The 16,910-nt window shown below is 41.9% G+C and overlaps 2 protein-coding genes across 2 annotated transcripts; both read left to right on the top strand.

Moving 5' to 3' along the window:
- On the top strand, positions 10,389 to 11,495 carry LOC102173092 (olfactory receptor 10G2). The gene has a single exon (XM_005685554.2). The coding sequence runs from the start codon at positions 10,481 to 10,483 to the stop codon at positions 11,435 to 11,437; it is 957 nt and encodes a 318-aa protein (XP_005685611.2). The 5' UTR covers positions 10,389 to 10,480; the 3' UTR covers positions 11,438 to 11,495.
- LOC102188861 (olfactory receptor 10G2-like) lies at positions 15,493 to 16,449 on the top strand. Its single transcript, XM_018053777.1, has one exon. It carries the CDS (start codon positions 15,493 to 15,495, stop codon positions 16,447 to 16,449), a length of 957 nt encoding a protein of 318 aa, XP_017909266.1.

Raw genomic sequence — 16,910 nt, 5'->3', positions numbered from 1 at the left:
AAGTTATGACCAACCTAGACAGCATATTGAAAAGTAGAGATATTACTTTGCCAACAAAGGTCCGTCTAGTCAAGGCTATGGTTTTTCCAGTGATAATGTATGGATGTGAGAGTTGGACTGTGAAGAAAGCTGAGCACCGAAGAACTGATGCTTTTGAACTGTTGTGTTGGAGAAGACTCTTGAGAGACCCTTGGACTGCAAGGAGATCCAATCAGTCCATCCTAAAGGAGATCAGTCCTGGGTGTTTATTGGAAGGGCTGATGCTGAGGCTGAAACTCCAATACTTTGGCCACCTCGTGTGAAGAGCTGACTCAATGGAAAAGACCATGATGCTGGGAGGGATTGCGGGCAGGAGGAGAAGGGGATGACAGAGGATGAGATGGTTGGATGGCATCACTGACTCGATGGATGTGAATCTGAGTGAACTCCAGGAGTTGGTGATGGACAGGGAGGCCTGGTGTGCTGCAATTCATGGGGTTGCAAAGAGTTGGACACGACTGAGTGACTGAACTGAACTGAACTTTTGATACCTGAATAACCTACAATTTGAACTTCTAAGCTCTGATCAATTTTATCTCGTGTAGGGACAAAGACACAAAAATAATCATTTATTTTCTAAACCTAGCTGACAGTAAGCTGTAACATTTAACAAAGCTTTGAAAATTTAAAAGTAGGAAAGGAAAATCTTTAAACTGACTACAGATTTTTACTGTTCTTCATACCCACTGACAATGCCATACCATAGGCACCCCCTAACTGGCTCCTTCCTCACCCTGAATTATATACCATTTAGGTTATGCTAGCTCTTCTTTCTCATCTCCTATAGATACTCAAGTCCATGTTCTTCAAGTTCAAAGCCCTGAACCTCATTTCCAGGCTGTCTTATAACCTCCCAAAATACATTAAGATCACATTAACTTCTCAGGGACATACACATAAAGATAGCTGTACAAAGCTCAGAATACTTAACATCTCATTTTGAAGCATTTGCATTTGGGCTTCTAAAGTTCAGGGTCTCTCCAGAGAGAATGAGTATCACCCAGTGATCTCTTCAGAAGAGAGAACCTTCCCCATTTACAAACTCCATCTTTCATCCATCAGTCCACAATATGCAAATAGTTGTCAGGATTTCAACTTCTACAAACCAAGGATAGATAAATACTGAGATCCAGTCCCAGAACTCTGGCCTTGTGAGACTTAGTGAAAGTTTAAGACTAGAAGTTAAATAACTAACACTTATACAGAGCTCACTATTGCCAGCACTGTTCTGTTCTACGTGTGTGTATAACTCACAACCATTCATTTGGCAGGTACTATTATTTTTGTTTTATAAATGGATCAGTCAGTTCAGTTCAGTCACTCAGTCATGTCCAACTCTTTGAGACCCCAGGGATTGCAGCACACCGGGCTTCCCTGTCCATCACCAACAGCCGGAGCCTGCTCAAACTCATGTCCATCGAGTCGGTGATACTATTCAATGATCTCATTCTCTGTCGTCCCCTTCTCCTCCTGCCTTCAACCTTTCCCAGCATCGGAGTCTTTTTCAATGAGTCAGTTCTTCACACCAGGTGGCCAAAGTATTTGAGCTTCAGCTTCAGCACCAGTACTTCCAATGAATATTTAGGACTGATTTCCTTTAGGATTTACTGTTTTGATTTCTTTGCAGTCCAAGAGACTCTCAAGCGTCTTCTCCAACATCACAATTCAAAAGCATCAATTCTTTGCACTCAGCTTTCTTTATGGATAAAACTGGATAAACTGAATTAAAGAAAGGTAAATTGACTGGCTCAAGACTACCCAGATGGAAAGCAGCAAATTGAAATCTAGGTAGTCTGGTTGCAAAGTCCCCTGCTCTCAACTTATAGCAAGCATACACTCAGGAAATATAACTTCTCCCTGGTGTGTTTGCCTCTGAGTTTTGGAGCAGCTGAAAAGACCTCACAGTCACCGTGTCTATCACAGCACAGAGGTAAGAGGCAAAGTCTTTCATGTGGAGTTCCTTCAGAAGGAGGTAACTGCATGCATCAGAGCGTCTAAGGAATGAAGAAAAATGACCTCTCGTCTCCAAACCATCCAGAACATTGTAAGAGAGAAACACAGGTGCTCCACCATCATGTTGCTGGTACCAGAACAGTCCATTGAACCCAGATGTCTGGTAGGTGCAGTTGACCTGGGCAGAGGCTCCTTCCATAGCCGTCCACTCAGTGGGCTGCTCAACGCCTTTTCCTGCAGAGCCTATGAGAAGATGCATGACCATTATCAAGGTAGCACTCCAGGAAACCACATCATTATTAAAGAGGATAGTTCTCACATGGTCACAAAAAAACACTGCCTTTGATGGAGGAGTTCCTTAGGTAGAAATAAATGCTGGTAGAAAGACATGAGACAAGGATGAGGATGGGGATGAGGACAATTAGCACCACTAATATGTTTGGGGAAAGACTCTTTCATTACAAAAGTTAGGAGTTGCCATCATTTATCTGGAAGAAAATTATTCTGAAAGTTCCTGGTAATGTTTGCTAATAATTTGAGACTTACCTCTCACTGTCAGGGAAACACAAAGAAGGAAAAAATTCCACATCTGCTGCAGGACACCACAAACCAGGCACTGCATCCTCCGCACCTGTGCCCCTGGAGCCAAAAGAAGGCGGGTTCCATCCCTGTGGTTGAGGGAGGAAATCTCAATCTGTATGCAAAACCCAGAACAAAACGCAGCGGGTGGAGCTTTCTTGAAGGACTGAGCTTCCATGGGAGCACTTTCAGGAGTGTCTTCACGTGAACTTTTTCTACTGATGAATCCACAGGTATTAATCCATGTGATTTTGTGAATATTAAACAATAAAATTGTGTATAAAGAACAGAGATGGCAAATAGGAAGAAAGGCAAAGGCAGAAGTGGTCAATTTGACAATACTGAGAATTCGTTTTTCTGAAGGCAAGAGAAAATAGAAACAGGAGTGAGATTAGAGGCAGGTTATGCACACAGTGTGTGTGTGTGTGTGTGTGTGTGCGTGTGTGCGTGTGTGTGGTGGTGCTGATGGTGGTGGTGTTTGTGACAATACAGAAGAGATGGACATGTTTTTCTACCATCTAAATTTATCTCCCAACAAAGGGGCAAAGAGATATTTTTTAAAGATCTAAAGAAATATAAGATATCTATCTGTACATATGTATGAATAAAGAAGAAGAGATGGAAAAACAAAGGAAACTATTCACTTTAGTTACTTCAGAAAGTTGGGATTAAAAGGAAATGGTGAGAATATTAACCTGTTCTCATACACTTCTGTTTTGACTGGTAATTTTTATGTAATAAAGTGAGAACTTGAAAGAAATGGAGAGAAAAGGAGAAAGAGAAGAAGGCTAGAAGGGAAAGAAAGGAAGGGACCAAGGGAGGAAAGGATGGAGGGAAGGAAGGAAGAAAAGAGGCAAGGAGGAGGGAGACAAGGAGAGGGAAAGCTATATTTCAAACTACTTCCCAATTGTCACAAAAGGAAATTATCTCTTCAATACATAGTTTTCCCAAGCTAATGTACCCCAAGTTAATGTAAAAATAATATAGTATCTTTGCTAAAGAAATGTATACCTCTCATGGGCCCTCTGGATTTATTTCTATTTACTCCATGCAGCAGTAGCCGCAGCAGCAGACGCAGCACTTGGTTTTAATAAAAAAGACAACACTGTCATCTTGTGGCCAGATATAGCCCTGCACCTTTGGTAACTTAAAATTTAAATGAATCTTAGAAATCATCCTGTCTTTGTCCAGCCTTGTTGTTTCACAGTGGAGGCTCCTGAAGCTTACATCACACTCCAAGCTTCATTTCTTCATTTCTAGCTAGTTTCCTAACATTAAGGTGAAGTCACTCAGTCGTGTCCGACTCTGCGGTCCCGTGGACTGTAGCCTACCAGGCTCCTCCGTCTATGGGATTCTCCAGGCAAGAATGCTGGAGTGGGTTGCCATTTCCTTCTCCAGGGGATCTTCCCGACCCAGGGATTGAACCCAGGTCTCCTGCATTGGAGGCAGACGCTTTAACCTCTGAGCCACCAGGGAAGCCCATTACGCAGATTAAAATTCAGTTCAATTCAGTTCAGTTGCTCAGTTGTGTCTGACTCTGCAACCCCATGGACTGCAGCACGCCAGGCTTCCCTGTCCATCACCAACCCCCAGAGCTTCTTAAACTCGTGTCCATTCAGTCAGTGATGCCATCCAGCCATCTCATCCGCTGTCATCCTCTTCTCCTGCCCTCAGTCTTTCCCAGCATCAGGGTCTTTTCCAGTGGGTCAGTTCTTCGCATCAGGTGGCCAAAGTATTAGAGCTTCAGCGTCAACATCAGTCCTTCCAATGAATATTCAGGGTTGATTTCCTTCAAGATTGACTGGTTTGACCTCCTTGCAGCCTAAGGGACTCTTTTGTAAAATAAATAAATGAACATCCAAAGCCACTTACGCTGGCATATGCTGCCTAGACCTGCACATGCATGTGAGAATCAGTCTGAGGTCAAATCAAGCCCTGGTAACTTTAAATTTGAGGTTCACGTTTGAAAGCAATGCTTTTTTCTGCCCACAGCATTTAATATGTGTAACAGTTTCTCCTACTCATTCATTCATTCAAAAGTATTTATTGAGAACTTACTATATGTCAGGCAATGTGTGTGTGTTGGGGATTCCTTGGTGAGCAAAACTCCCCCCTCTCATGGGGTCTACGTTCTAGTGAGTGGAGACAATAAACAAGTAAAAGAGTAAATTATAATTTGTCATATGATGCTAAGTGGAGGGGGAGAATGAGAGAGTCAAGAGACCCTCAATGATCAGGTCACATGTGAAGAGAAACCGGAAGAAATGATGGAGGATCCCTGATGGGTATATGGGGAAAGAAAGTGATCAGCTGAGAGATCATAACACCTCTAAGAAACTGGAACTCACCCAACACTATACTGGCGAGGTAATCCCCCACAGTCCTATTTCTGGAGGTCTACGAGAAACATTTCCTGCTCTCTTCCCTCAAAACAAAATAATGAGGATTTGGGGAGGGACAATCTCATTAGGGAAACACGTTAGAGTAGTAAATTCCTCTGAGGTTAGAATATTTCTTCAAATCTCTTGACAGTTTTTTTTTCCCCCTTTTGTTCAGAGTGAGAGAGGCAACAGCTGATGAAAAGCAATGTAAAATATGACTCAAGAGATATAGAAGTCACACTCATCAAAGAGCCCTGAAAGGCAGATGCTCTCAAAGATTCTAAATATTTATTTGCCAGGCAAAACTCCTGAAAGAATCCTAAAGGTTCCCAACACATATATGGGAGCCCTTTACAACAGGCTAGCCTGATTCTCTGAAGGACATCTCTCCACGTGCTGGACAATTCAACTCAAGGCCAGCCTTCTCCACGATTTTGCAGCTCTGTACATGTGAGTCTACAAGGATGGGAAAGCAATCCTGAAACCAGCTCCTTTCAGAATAAGGCCACAAACTAACTATGGAAACTTCAGACATTCTATTGTTTTTCCAAAAATGTTAATCAGTCTCTTTTCCCCATCTTCTTCCTCAACTCTTTCTCAAACTACTAGTATTAAGTTCTTTCTTTCCAAACTTAGGGAATTTCTTTTTTGGGTTGAGAAGTGGTTCAAAAGAAAATGGTATTTTATTTTCATTTTTCTCTCTTTCTCTCATCTCTCATCTGCATCTTTCTATCTCTCTCTCTGGCAGTCACAAAGAACAAAGCTGGGCAGTGATAAAGTAATAGATTTTGTGAAGAAAATTCTTTGGTAATTTCGCAAACATAAATAGGCAAGATTCTTAGTCTTTCCTTTCTCCAGTGAAGAGGATACAAAGTAGCATTCTATAAGCAAGCTCATTCTTTTTAACCTTCCCAGGTGGTGCTAATAGTAAAGAAACCCCCTTTCAGTGCAGTAGACACAGGTTTGATCCCTGGGTGGGGAAGATCCCGGAGAGGTGGGCAGGGCAACCCACTCCAGTATTCTTGCCTGGAGAATCCCATGGACAGAGGAGCCTGATGGGCTACAGTCCACAGAGTTACAAAGAGTAGGACATGATTGAAGCCACTTGGCATGCAAGCACACACAGAAGGACAAGAGCCTCTTCTTCTGAAAAGAGATATAATATGTCTAGGCCACCCCATACTCTATCCGTTTCCCCTCGTGTGCTCGGTCGCTCAGTCTTGTCCAACTCTTTGGGACCCTACGGACTGTAGCCCGCCAGGCTCCTCTGTCCATGGGATTCTCCCTGCAGGAATACTGGAGAAGGTTGCCATTTCCTTCTCTGATCCATTTTCCCTACTCTGCCCTAGCTCTACCAGGATGTTTAGTTACTGAATGGATAATGAAGGAAAGGGAATATACTCTCCAGAAACAGTTTTGGGGTGGGCCCTGTCCTAGGGGTAAATACAGAAGTCCTCTGATCCCAGTGTGTCTAACACAACACTAGACCAGTCTTCATTCCTCCTCTTCAGGATTTTATAACTGTTCCCAATAGCCCAGCTCCCAAAATTTAGCTGTAGAAATTCAAAGTCTCAAACAGTTTAATGGAAAGCTGCTCTCCTTCTAAGCCTTCTAAATGGGAAAGTTACTGAAAGAGATATGCTCACAACAAACTGGCCTGATTTGGGGATGGGTAGCAGAGAAGGAAGGAGAAGGCAATGGCAACCCACTCCAGTACTCTTGCCTGGAAAATCCCATGGACGGAGGAACCTGGGTGGCTGCAGTCCATGGGGTCGCACAGAGTCGGACACAACTGAAGTGACTTAGCAGCGGAGAAGGAAATGGCACCCCACTCCAGCACTGTTGTCTGGAAAATCCCATGGACAGAGGACCCTGGTGGGCTGCAGTCCATGGGGTCACTAAGAGTCAGACACGACTGAGCGACTTCACTTTCACTTTTCACTTTCATGCATTGGAGAAGGAAATGGCAGCCCACTCCAGTGTTCTTGCCTGGAGAATCCCAGGGACGGGGGAGCCTGGTGGGCTGCCATCTATGGGGTCACACAGAGTCGGACACGACTGACGTGACTTAGCAGCAGCAGCAGCAGTGGAGGGATGGGAGGCTCAGAAAGCAGCCCAGCCCATGATCCTGTGGGTCCATAGAGCTCTCTAGAAGGTGCCCTTGTTCCCCCCCAACCTGGTCCTTATCTTCTCAGTATCTCTTTTTCACTAACGCCCCCCACAGCCTTTCCCTAGAGTTTCCAGGATAATTGATTTTCAAGTGTGTATTTTTTATTCTTTAATATCACTGGGCCCTTATTTTCAGGTGTTCTTTAATACTGAATTTTAACACTTTGCTATTTTTATATCCTTTATATTTCATTTCTGACCATTTTACCGCATGATATTAGCAACATCAAAACGTCTAAAACTTGGGAAATTTTTAGTTTGTTACCTGATTGGCTACACTAAAATTGTTTTTAATTTTTTTTAATTCTTTAAGTCTGTCTATTCCTTTACTTTAAATATACTAAGTTTCCATAGCTAAAGAACAGGAGCAGACCTAAAACAAAAAGACACATGAAGCTGCACAAGAGAGACCAGGGAGGGGTGGGGCGGTGGGGACTGTTTCTCTCATCAAGAGATTTAATCCTTCATCAAACACATTACCTGTTTCTTCCAAAGCCACCTCCTGGAAATCTACTCTGCCCGTCTCTCTAAATCACAAGTTGCCCTCCTATGCAGCCCCTGAACACACCATACCCTAAGTCAAAGCCGCCATCCTCTCCCGGAACATAGAGGTAAAGGAAGCTTTCATCCAACAGGGCATCTAGGAGAGGCGGAACCAGATTTATGCACAACAAATGGGAAAAATCCGACTGGAAAAGCAGATAAATTAGGGAGAATGTTTTTAACTATACATAAATATACGTTATGGAAATCCTCCAAACAATTCTCCCAGTGCTACAGTTCTGTCTGATTTGATATACAATTGATTTTCATAAAACATTTCAGGAACGTATTGCTTGCCTAAATGAAAGCACACTGGTATTACACATATATATTGACAAAAATAAAAATTACCTTGGCTCATTATTTGCATTTTAAACATAATCTTAATCCAACTCTTTCTATCCCTTCACTGTATTCTAGCTGAATAGTCTTCCGATTTGTTGTCAAATCGAAGTGTATTCCTGAAACTCAGGCAGTAAAAGCCTGGTGTTTCTTCTTTCTTTGCAAGCAGAGGGTATGCTTAATATTTTCTATGACTTCTGAAGAACCAGGTTTATTATGTATCATTATTACTATTAATAGCTTTTAAATGTTAAATTATGAATTATGTTACTTTATAAAATAACCACAATAAAATATCTTGATGGCTTTTCTGATGGAGAGTAAATGGTTAAATCTACTAATACTCCCACATAATTTATAATTAATCTCTATTATATTAATTGCTTCTTGAAAATAGACATTTAAGTATCAAAGTTACTTTGTTGCAAAATGACAGATGATAGGACTCAAACCCTAGTAGGGGGAAAAAAAAATCTCTTTCAAATAGAATATTTGATAAAATGAATGAAACAAACATATTGTCATTGCTCTGTTTTTTCTTATCCTGTGGATTAGGTACTTCAAATTCTTTTCAGGTCTTTAGAGAGCGTTATTGTATGGTAAACTGCAACATATAATAGACCCATGAACAATACAGGTTTGAGCTATGCAGATTCACTTATAACTGGATTTTTTTCGATATAGTACCTGTATTTTCAATTTACAGAGATTTAAATTAATTTAGAGGGAAAGTCATGAAAAATGTGTTCCATTAGAGATCACATGTGGAATCGAAAGGTCCAGTCCTAACTCTATCCAAAATGTTTATGCTTCCCACCTCTTGGTAACACACTTATCAATTTCTTTGTGGGGTTTGGGGGGTTGTTTTTTTAATTGAAGTACAGTTGATTTACAATGTTATATTAAATTTTGCTGTACAGCAAAATGATTCAGTTATACATACATATATATATATATATTCTTTTTTTATATCTTTTTCCATTATGATTTATCACAGGCTATTAATCAGTTTGTTTGTGAGGCAGAGATAGCAATACTCAATTTTTAACTGCACAGAGGTCAGTGCCTCTAACCCTCATGTTGTTCAAAAGTCAACAGTATATCTAGACCAAGATCTAGCTATAATTCTCTATATATGTACAAACTGAAGATTAAGTTCTGCGTTAATCAAAGCTTGTACAGTAAGAATTCCTCTGAAACACTTTACCAGAAAATGCAATCCCAAATCAATGAACCACATAAATCAACCAATAAATCTAAATGATATCCTGGAGTAATGAAAAATGTGAAAGGTCTTTGACATTTTTTATAACAAAACTAAACCCATAATGCATCAGAATGAGATGGTCCCTTGCCAGCCAGGGGTGGGCCCATGAGTCAGAGAAAGAAGCACTGCGTCGTATCAGTAGGATTTGGCAACGTTTATTCAATCACTTTCCCAGGTAGCTTAAATGGTAAAGAATCTGCCCGCAATGCAGGAGATCTGGGTTCTATCCCTGGGTCGGTAAGATCTCCTGGAGAAGAGCATGGCAACCTACTCTAGTATTCTTGCCTGGAGAATGCCATGGATAGAGGAGCCTGATGGGCTACAGTCCACGGGGTCACAAAGACTCAGACATGACTGAGTGACTTTCTTTCACTTTCATTCAATCAGCTATTCAGAAAATAATTATCACTTCTACTGTACTAGAAAGGATGACTAATGGAAGAGACATTAGACAACATAGGCAACAGCAATATAATGTGATACGTGTTCTGAAAGTGTAAGCCTGGTCTTTGGGTATCAAGAAAGTCCTTTTGAAGATGAGGCCCTCCAAATAGAGTCCTGAAACAAAAGTGGGCATTATGTAGGTGAAGGGGGCAGAGAGGCAGTGGGTGCACATGTTCCAGGCTGGAGCACTGAACTGTGAGAGCGCTGAGGAAGTCTGTGCATCTGAACATCGGGAAGGAACATCAGTGGGTATGATGGAGTGACAAACAAGGACCGGAAAATGAATATTTTTGCAAGCTATGGTGAGGAGGTGAGATTTCAGCTGAGGACAAAGAGGGGCCATGGCAATAATGGTAAGTGGAGGAGCAAGTAGATGTGGTCATTCTGGGATATGCATTCCACGCTCCTCTGTCTCAGCCTTAGCTCCTCTTTGGTGAACATATTTTTTGCTTGGAGTTAATGATACTGCCTATCATTCACACGTTCTCCTCTTCCTTGATCTGCCAAATTATTCTTCTCAGTAGATAAGAGTTTCCATTCACCTAGAATACTAACCAGCCTGGGGGTGATTTATATTATCAAGTAAACCAAAATGACTAATGACAATGCCGCCTCTCCTTTTAGAAAAAATATTTAATAGTATTCAGTTTATCTCATAACTCTCTGGCATTAATCATCAGGAAAAAGCATTCTCCCATCGCATTTCTGTGTTGTATTTCCCTTGCCTGACTTCATCATTCATCTTAGCAGACTACAGAAGAACATGGGAAAGACCAGCAACACATCCCTGGACACTGTGGTCACAGATTTCATTCTCCTGGGCTTATCTCACCCCCCGAGGCTGAGGATTCTCCTCTTCTTGGTCTTCTTCATCATTTACATCCTGACTCAGCTGGGCAACCTCCTCATTTTGCTCACTGTGTGGGCTGACCCAAAGCTCCACACTCGCCCCATGTACATCCTCCTGGGCGTGCTCTCATTCCTGGACATGTGGCTCTCCTCCGTCATCGTTCCTCGGCTAATACTGGATTTTACTCCCGCCAGCAAGAGAATCCCGTTTGGGGGCTGTGTGGCTCAACTGTATTTCTTTCATTTCCTGGGCAGCACTCAGTGCTTCCTCTACACCTTGATGGCCTATGACAGGTACCTGGCAATATGCCAGCCCCTGCACTACCCCATGCTCATGAATGGGAGGTTATGCACCATCCTTGTGGCTGGAGCTTGGGTGGCTGGCTCCATTCATGGGTCCATCCAGGCCACCCTGACATTCCGCCTGCCCTACTGTGGGCCCAACAAGGTGGATTACTTTATCTGTGACATCCCTGCAGTATTGAGACTGGCCTGTGCAGACACAACTGTCAATGAGCGTGTGACTTTTGTGGACATCGGGGTAGTGGCTGCCAGTTGCTTCATGTTAATCCTGCTCTCCTATGCCAACATAGTCCACGCCATCCTGCAGATACACACTGCTGATGGGCGGCGCCGAGCCTTCTCCACCTGCGGCTCCCACCTAACCGTGGTTACAGTCTACTATGTCCCCTGTACTTTCATCTACCTTCGGGCTGGCTCCAAGAGTCCCCTGGATGGGGCAGTGGCTGTGTTTTACACTGTTGTCACCCCATTTCTGAACCCCCTCATCTACACACTGAGGAACCAGGAAGTGAAGTCTGCTCTGAAAAGACTAGCCTCAGGTAGAGGGGCTGGGAGTGAAAATAAGTAACTAGAGGCTCAGGGACTACCTACATCACCATTAATACCTTTCTTTTCAGAAGTTGCTGCATATGGCAGATGTTCAAAAGCTGTTCATGATCTAAACTGTACTGAATTTAATTCTCTTTAGAAGAAACTTCTGAATTCTTTGGATTCATAATCTTTTCATTTCATTAAACTCGGCCAAATTGGTTTTACATTATTTGTTTGGCAATAAATGGATACACTCCTTCTACCACCTTTTGATTACCTTGTGAGACAAGAAAATGTCTTTCAAAGGTTAAATAAGATGTCAACTTCTTTGAGGTAAATTATGTCAGAAAATGTGAAAGGGAAAAAATAAGACATAATGCTATCATAGCCCCTTTTTCATCCTCTTTGCCCCTAAACCTAGACTTCTATAAATTCTGTATTTCTTTGCTTATTCATGGCATTAACATTCCCAAGCACTTCAACTCAGAAATACTGGATCATCTATATTTCCCTCCTGTTCCTTACTCTCCCCATATGCTAAGACATCAAATTCTGTCCATCTTTAGGAAGTCTCTCTTAATACCTAACTAGTCACATGTATATATGTATAACTTCTTTAAAGTGTAGGCGTATATAGGATGAACTTCAAAATTAGGGATTGCAATGGAAAAGTGGAGTAAGAAGATTTTATTTCTTGTACATCTCTGTGCTACTCAACGTTAAAATGAGCAAGTTTTGTTATTAAATTTAAAAGAAACTAAAAGCAAATGAGACTTGAAAGAAGAGAGACATAAGAAGAAAGAGATGGAAAAAAGAGGAAGGAAGAAAAGAACAGAAGAAAAAAGAGTAAAAAAGGAAAGCCTCAAACATATCTTAAACTGTATATTAAGACACTCCAAAAAAGAATTTCCTATGATCTCTGATATATATGTTTTAATACCCACCAGTTTCTGATTAATACAATTTACTATCAAAGGCAGCTACAATAAAAAAAGACAGACCATGACAAGCGTTGTCTAGCTGTGGAGAAATTTGGCAATATAAAATGCTAGAGCCATTAAAAATCAACTTGGCAATTGTTCAAAATGTTAAACATAGAATTTCCATATTCTACTCCTAGGTATATTCCAAAAGAAATGAAACCATATGCTTACAAACACAAAAGAAAAACTTGTATATGAGTGTTCATAGCAGCACTAAAACAGCCTAAATATGTAACCAAATAAAATGTCCCTCAACTAATAAAAAGATAAACAAAATGTGGTATAGCTATAAAGTGGAATAGCAATCAGCCAGAAAGAGGAATGGAGTTCCGATATATGCAACTACACGGATGAAACTTGAAAATGCTATGCCAAGTCACAGTGACAAGACACAAAAGGCCACATATTACATGATTTCACTTATACGAAATGTTCAGAATAGGCAAATCCATAGAAACAGAGGGTAGACTCGTGTTCACCAGTAATGGGGTGGAGGAGGGTTTGGGACAAATGAAGTTATTCAAGAGTTAGACAGGAGTGATCAATCCACGACTTTGTAAATATGCCAAGAACAACCAAATTGTACAGAATGAAAAGGTGAACTCTACAACATTTGTATTAACTTCAATAAAGCTATTATTTTTAACTTGTTTAAATCAATGTTGATACATATTGGAGAATTCACTATAGTTGAAATCGATACATTTTGAAAAAAAAAACTATTTATTGAGCTCTGCTGTGAACACAGTCCTGTTTTGGAACCTATTGTCTGACTGGGATTTTGAATCTTTATTGCTCATTTTTGTCATGCAAAGTCAGCATCATCTCCCCTCATGGAAGGCCTGTGGAATCAAGAATGTTGAAGCTACTCTGGGTCCATGGCAAAGTCAGGCTTTCCTTGGCTTTCATGAGTATGTATTAATTCCTCACTTACAGCTGAATCCACCCTCTTGTGTACCAGCAGATTTGTCCAACAGTCAATGGATAACAAATGTGTTGGAACCCATGTAACAAAGATTAGTTCAACCATTGAAAATTAAGTGCATTTTCAAAGCATTTTTTGAGTAGAAAGTGGGTAAATGTGTGGTCCAACAACACTTCAAAAAAAAAGGATCACAGAAATTAGAGATTATGTCTTTCATCCAACAGATAGTGTTGTTCTCCATAGTTCACTTTCTAGATAATGTAGAAATGATTTCTCCTTGCTGTCACAGCAAAAAAATTAATGAGGATCAGGGGACTGCAGTTCTCTTGAGGGAAATGTTTTGGGTAGAATTCCCAAGAGGAAAATAATTTCCTACAAATCTCTTGACAGTGTTTTGTTGTTAAAAAAAAAAAGTTAGTCAAAGGAGATCCAGTTAATAATTTAACCAACATAAAATTCAAGACATTTAAGTAGAGAAGTCACAATCTATAAAGAGCCTCCAAGGGCAGGAGGTCTCAGAGATAATCAAAAGAGTCAGTGTGTCAATTCCATTCCAAAGCAGAGATCCAGTGAGCCATCACCATAAGCCCAGAAGATGCTCTCGAGGAGGCTGTCCTCACCTGCAGGGGCATTCTACCCAACAAAGGCCAGCCTCCACCAAGATTTTGCTGCTGTGTTCATGTGAGTTCAAACTGGAAAGCATTTCTAAAGTCAGGTCAGTTCACAATAGGAGCAAAGACATAGCTTAGAAACCACAAAAGTTTCCAGAACTTTGTTGAAAATCATATTTAGGTTGTCTCTTTTCCTTATCTTTTTTCCTCACTTCATCCTCTGCTCACAGATTTCATATGATAAGTGTATCAAGTCTGAACCAAATGAGCCGCTCTCCAGATTTGGGAGCTTTCTTCTTAGAACTGGAAAAAAAAATTCGCATTTATCTTTAATTTTCTCTATTTAGGGGAGAAAGGAAAGCAGTATAAATGACGCAACAGACTCAGTATTACAGAGCAAACACAGAAAGAGTTCCCTAACCCTGCTTCTCCCAGGGATGCATACACTGGGTGAACGTAATTGAAGTTTGGAAGGCCTTCCATTTCAAGTACCTTTCCTTTAAAAAAAAAAGAAAAACTTTTTCTTTTGTATTGTGGTACAGCCAATTAACAATGTCGTGAGAGTTTCAGGTGAACAGTAAAGGGATTCAGCCATACATATAATGTATCCATTCTTCCCCAAACTCCCCTCCCATTTAGACTGCTATATAATACGAGCAGAGTTCCATATACTATACAGTAGCTCCATGTTGGTTATCCATTTTAAATATAGCAGTGTGTACATGTCCATCCCAAACTCCCAACTATCCCTTCCTCCATCATTCCCACCAGCAGCCGTAAGTTCATTCTCTAAGTCTGTCTCTGTTTTCTAAGTTTATTTCTATCATTTCTTTTGAGTCCACGTATAGGAGATGTCATACAATATTTCTCCTTAAAGCACCTTTTCTTAAGCAAGATTTTATTAACGTGCAGGACAAAGACACTGACAGGATAATCAGAGTGATAAAATATGGATTCTGCCTCCCGACTGAATCCAAACGCTGTTCACTGTCCTTGCTCTACCTCTCTGCTCATGCTGCCTCACAGCCTGAAAGGGCTATGTTCTGAGTCTTGTCCGAAAGATTAGCAAGGTTAAAAGGCCCAGTGATGAGTCCTTCCACATCCTTCAGTCCTAGTGATTTATATCATCTCTTGACAGGAAGAGTCCCAATCCAAAATGTCCCATACAAAACCCCAGTTCGTTGTAAACATGCCAGAAAGAGGCCAACCCTTTGAGATAATCTGATTTCTTTCAGTGAAAGTGAAAGAGACATTGCTAGCAAAGGGCTCAAAGTGAGTGAGCCTCTGGGCAAAGGGGAGCCAAGACAGCAGTTTATCCTACGGCATCCTACCTGACCTAGTAAGAAGGTCTCATTCCTCCCTGACTGCTTTTGCATTGCCACCTTCTTACATTCCATTCCCAGCAGCCTCTCTCTTGAATGCCATGCCAAAAATACTTCTTATATAAAATGTAGATCTGCTCTGTTTACCTCCTAGACTCTGGTCATCAGACTAAAGCATTCTTCCATCACATTTCTGTGTTGTATTTCCCTTGCCTGACTTCATCATTCATCTTAGCAGACTACAGAAGAACATGGGAAAGACCAGCAACACATCCCTGGACTCTGTGATGACAGATTTCATTCTCCTGGGCTTATCTCACCCCCCGAGGCTGAGGATTCTTCTCTTCTTGGTCTTCTTCATCATTTACATCCTAACTCAGCTGGGCAACCTCCTCATTTTGCTCACTGTATGGGCTGACCCAAAGCTCCACACTCGCCCCATGTACATCCTCCTGGGCGTGCTCTCATTCCTGGACATGTGGCTCTCCTCCGTCATCGTTCCTCGAATTATTCTAAACTTTACTCCCGCCAGCAAAAGAATCCCGTTTGGGGGCTGTGTGGCTCAACTGTATTTCTTTCATTTCCTGGGCAGCACTCAGTGCTTCCTCTACACCTTGATGGCCTATGACAGGTACCTGGCAATATGCCAGCCCCTGCACTACCCCATGCTCATGAATGGGAGGTTATGCACCATCCTTGTGGCTGGAACTTGGGTGGCTGGCTCCATTCATGGGTCCATCCAGGCCACCCTGACATTCCGCCTGCCCTACTGTGGGCCCAACAAGGTGGATTATTTTTTCTGTGACATCCCTGCAGTATTGAGACTGGCCTGTGCAGACACAACTGTCAATGAGCGTGTGACTTTTGTGGACATCGGGGTAGTGGCTGCCAGTTGCTTCATGTTAATCCTGCTCTCCTATGCCAACATAGTCCACGCCATCCTGCAGATACACACTGCTGATGGGCGGCGCCGAGCCTTCTCCACCTGCGGCTCCCACCTAACCGTGGTTACAGTCTACTATGTCCCCTGTACTTTCATCTACCTTCGGGCTGGCTCCAAGAGTCCCCTGGATGGGGCAGTGGCTGTGTTTTACACCGTTGTCACTCCATTACTGAACCCCCTCATCTACACACTGAGGAACCAGGAAGTGAAGTCTGCTCTGAAAAGACTAGCCTCAGGTAGAGGGGCTGGGAGTGAAAATAAGTAACTAGAGGCTCAGGGACTACCTACATCATCACTGCTACAGCTCTTTTCAGCAACTGCTGCATGTGGCAGATGTTCCAAAGCAGTTTGGTGTAAGCTGAATTGAGTGTAATTCTATTAGGAAGAAGCTTCTAGTGCTATGGTGCGTACCTGCTCAGTTGTATCCGACTCTTTGTGACTCAATGTACTGTAGCCTATCAGGCTCCTCTGTCCATGGGATTCTCCAGGCAAGAATACTGGAGTGGGCAGCCATTCCCTTCTCCAATAAAATCTTCCCAATCCAGAGACTGAATCCAGGTCTCCTGCACTGCAGGCAGATTCTTTGAGCCAGCAGGGAAGCCTGAAACAATATTCAAATCGGAGTCTTTGGAGAAGAGAAAGAGTATTTCACTGGTGTTTGTGCCGCAGCCCCCTTTTCCCTAATGTCTATTAATTGGCGCTGTAGTAGAGATAGCTACCTGCCCA

This window comes from Capra hircus, chromosome 10 (assembly GCF_001704415.2).
Source record: "Capra hircus breed San Clemente chromosome 10, ASM170441v1, whole genome shotgun sequence".
Lineage (NCBI taxonomy): Eukaryota > Metazoa > Chordata > Mammalia > Artiodactyla > Bovidae > Capra > Capra hircus.
The sequence above is the reverse complement of the archived record's forward strand: the minus strand, read 5'-3'. Positions and strand labels throughout refer to the sequence as shown.